Genomic DNA, 3,181 nt, shown 5'->3' on the forward strand with positions numbered 1-3,181 from the left:
TAAACGACAAATTTTATTAATATCAATTGGTCCTATATCAAATTTATCTATCACGTATACCATTTACAAAAAAAAAGCATTTTACAGTGAGGCTCCAATTGAATTGGCGTCTCCTCTTAAGTCATACACATAGACGCCAATCCAATTGGTTAGGACACATGCCATAGCCAATCCAATTGGCGTCTCCATTCAATTTTTAAGAGGAGTCTCCAATTCAATTGGCGATTCCTCCTAAAAGTGGGATAATTTGAGAATTTTTATGATATCAGAGGTATTTTGAGAATTTCTTTAAAAAGGTGAGTTATTTTTGTAAAAATTTCGAAGGTTTAGAAAAATCTGATTTTAAATCTTTTAATTTATTCTCTATATACAAAAGAGAAAAGAGAAGTAGAAAAACCAGATCTGAAAAATGTTCCCTTTTTGTCTTTAATTTCAATGCATTTTCTCTTTTCAAATTTTGCGGCATCTTCTCCAAATTCTTCCCTAAAATTTTCCGTCAATTTCTCGCCATGAAACTTTCCCTTCTGGGTCTTTCTTTTTAGGACCCAAACTGTACCAAAGTTTTGTTTTTTACTATTATTTTTGGATTAACTATTCTAGTCCAACATTCCATTTCGAGTTTTTTTGAGGTTAATTTTATCTTTAGAAGATACCCTTTTGTCCCTTCATAATAGCCTATGATCAAAGTTTGTTCCTTTATCAACAATTGCATTGTTCCATTCAATTTGTTCTAGGGTACAGTTTGGTTATGTTGGAAGGAAATTCATTTTAAAATTCTGTTTTTTATTATATTCGAATTAAGGGAAAGGAAATTTGCAACCATAATCTTATTATCATGGTTCATTTGTTAAACTATGATCCTTGTCCTTATTTCACCAGAGCTTTTTGTCAATACCCTTGTTATTCTGAGGTTAAGAGAAGTGTTAGGTTTAATGTTAAAGCATGTTTTGATAGTTGTAATAATAATGGAAATGATAATGTTAATGCAAAAAGGGTGTTTTTGAAGGAGAAGAAAAATGAAAATTCTACTAATGTTGAGCATAGATCACAAGGTGGAAGTCATAATAAACCTTTTTGTTTCCCTGATTATCAGTTTTCGCAGAAACTTGTAGTTGCTGTTGATGTTGATGAAGGTTTGTATTTATGTATCCTAATGTTAATCCTTGATTCTTACATGATGATGATGTCTTTTTTTAACTACTTTGTTATGTAATTTTCCCTCTGATGTGTTTTTGATTCATATTCTCTTTTTCCCTAGCAGTATTAGGAAACTTTGTGTCAGCTCTGAACAAGTTCATAGCAGATAGATACTTGTCAAATTATTCAGTTTCTGAGTATCATGTGTACGAGTTCTTCAAGGTATTTCCTTGACAATGTAATTTTAAGCTCAATCTACCTTAGACAGGCATGTACGATTGGTAACGTTTATTAGCTGCACAAAGTGAGCATTATCAGTTAAATTGTGCGTGGGAATGTTTTACCTATTGTTAAGAAATGTGATTGGACTTAACTCAACCATACAAGACCGGTTTGTAGGGTGAGGATTGCCCTCAGTTATAAGCGATGTCTAGGCTATATATTGTCCAGTGTGAGACTCTTAACATCTGTGTTAAGAATTGCATAGTTATTGGTGCCACATACAAGATTCAGGCAGATCGATGTTCATCCATACATTAATAAAAACATGGATTTTAGTTTGTTGATAATCATGCTCTTTAATAGTTTTCTTGGTGTTTCTAGATTAGTGAACCCTTCTCTCATGCAATCTTACATTTTCTTGCCTTAATCTATGCTTATGAAAACTCATTTTGATTGTTGTGCTGCATAGAATTCTAAGCATGTTTGTATCCGAGACTCTGACGAATCTTTCACTTCTCTTACAGATATGGAACTGTTCACGAGACGAAGGTAACGGCATAATTCACGGTTATTGCATGCTATGAATTAATGATCACCGTGATATGAACATTCATCCGATCTTAAGAGATACATTATTTTTTATTATGTTCATTCATTGCAGTTCATTATCTTTAGGCATGATGCAATGATTTCACACTTCATAGTAATAATTGGACTGGTTTTAAATCAATACTATCGTCTTGTTGTGCAGCTAATAGTCGTGTCCATGAGTTTTTCGAGACACCATATTTCAAGTCGGGGATCCAACCTCTCCCTGGTGCTCAAATGACCCTGCAGAAATTATCAAGATTTTGCAACCTATCAGTTGTAACGTACGCTTTTGCTTCTGATTTTACTTCAACGCGTAGCAGAATCTGCAATTCATCTACTAATAATATCTTTATGTTCGTATATGTTTATGTTCGATCAGATCTCGGCAGAATGCAATCAAGGATCATACACTTGAGTGGATAGAGAATAACTTTTCAGGTTTGTTTGATGAGATTCACTTTGGAAACCATTTCGCTCTTGATGGAGGGTCAAGGCCAAAGTCAGAGATTTGTAGGTCTTTAAATGCGAAGGTTCTTATTGACGATAACCCAAGCTATGCAATCGAGTGTGCTGAAGCAGGTATTAGAGTCTTACTTTTCGATTACGAAAATTCGTATCCTTGGTCTAAGACTGAGTTTGCTGAGAAGCATCCACTGGTGCATAAAGTTGAGAATTGGGAAGAAGTTGAACAAGAATTGATGTCATTGATAGTTTCGTAGTTACTAAAAATCATGGATTTTGTGGAAAGAACTCTTTTTGATGTACTAACCGGACTATTGAGATGTACTAGAGACGAACTATTTGTCGTAATAGTCTACAGCGAGGACGGATTTGGATTCCTGCTGCACGCAAATACAGATCTTGGCTGTTCGATTTAAAATCAACTGTCAAGATTGTTAAGTTAGTTTGTTGATGGTGTCATCTGCTGCGTCTGTTGTTAAATCAACGGCCGAGATTGTCCGTAGCATGTAAACTGCATGTTAAATCATTAAAAGTGTGACTTGTCAGGATACTGATCTCTTATTAGTTGACAGAGTAAAAATATTTTATAGTAATAATGCATATTCCTTTTCTCATTGTTTTTTTAAAGAAGAAGCGAAAGAATTCTACAAATCTGAACAATTATTAATATACCAAAAATGCGGTGGCTGTATGGTAGGGTTTATTGCATTTTACTTAAAAAGTGGTACACTTATGCATCCATTTCTCCCGTATTTTTTTCTTCATAAAA

General features: G+C 34.0%; 1 protein-coding gene across 1 annotated transcript; it reads left to right on the plus strand.

Annotated features, from left to right (window-relative positions):
* The first annotated feature begins 377 nt into the window (after positions 1-377).
* LOC127136356 (uncharacterized) lies at positions 378-2,960 on the plus strand. Its single transcript, XM_051062924.1, has 5 exons — positions 378-1,133; positions 1,262-1,359; positions 1,884-1,908; positions 2,111-2,231; positions 2,330-2,960. The coding sequence occupies exons 1-5, from the start codon at positions 836-838 to the stop codon at positions 2,667-2,669; spliced, it is 882 nt and encodes a 293-aa protein (XP_050918881.1). The 5' UTR covers positions 378-835; the 3' UTR covers positions 2,670-2,960.
* The last annotated feature ends 221 nt before the right edge of the window (positions 2,961-3,181 follow it).

The sequence above is a fragment of the Lathyrus oleraceus genome, chromosome 1 (genome assembly GCF_024323335.1).
Source record: "Lathyrus oleraceus cultivar Zhongwan6 chromosome 1, CAAS_Psat_ZW6_1.0, whole genome shotgun sequence".
Lineage (NCBI taxonomy): Eukaryota > Viridiplantae > Streptophyta > Magnoliopsida > Fabales > Fabaceae > Lathyrus > Lathyrus oleraceus.

Bases quoted from the DNA above. Each gene is read 5' to 3' on its own strand.
- LOC127136356 (XM_051062924.1), top strand. From the start codon at position 836: ATGGTTCATTTGTTAAACTATGATCCTTGTCCTTATTTCACCAGAGCT. The intron at 1,134-1,261 runs GTTTGTATTTAT...TTTCCCTAGCAG, and splicing joins TGCTGTTGATGTTGATGAAG to TATTAGGAAACTTTGTGTCA. The intron at 1,909-2,110 runs GTAACGGCATAA...CTTGTTGTGCAG, and splicing joins GAACTGTTCACGAGACGAAG to CTAATAGTCGTGTCCATGAG.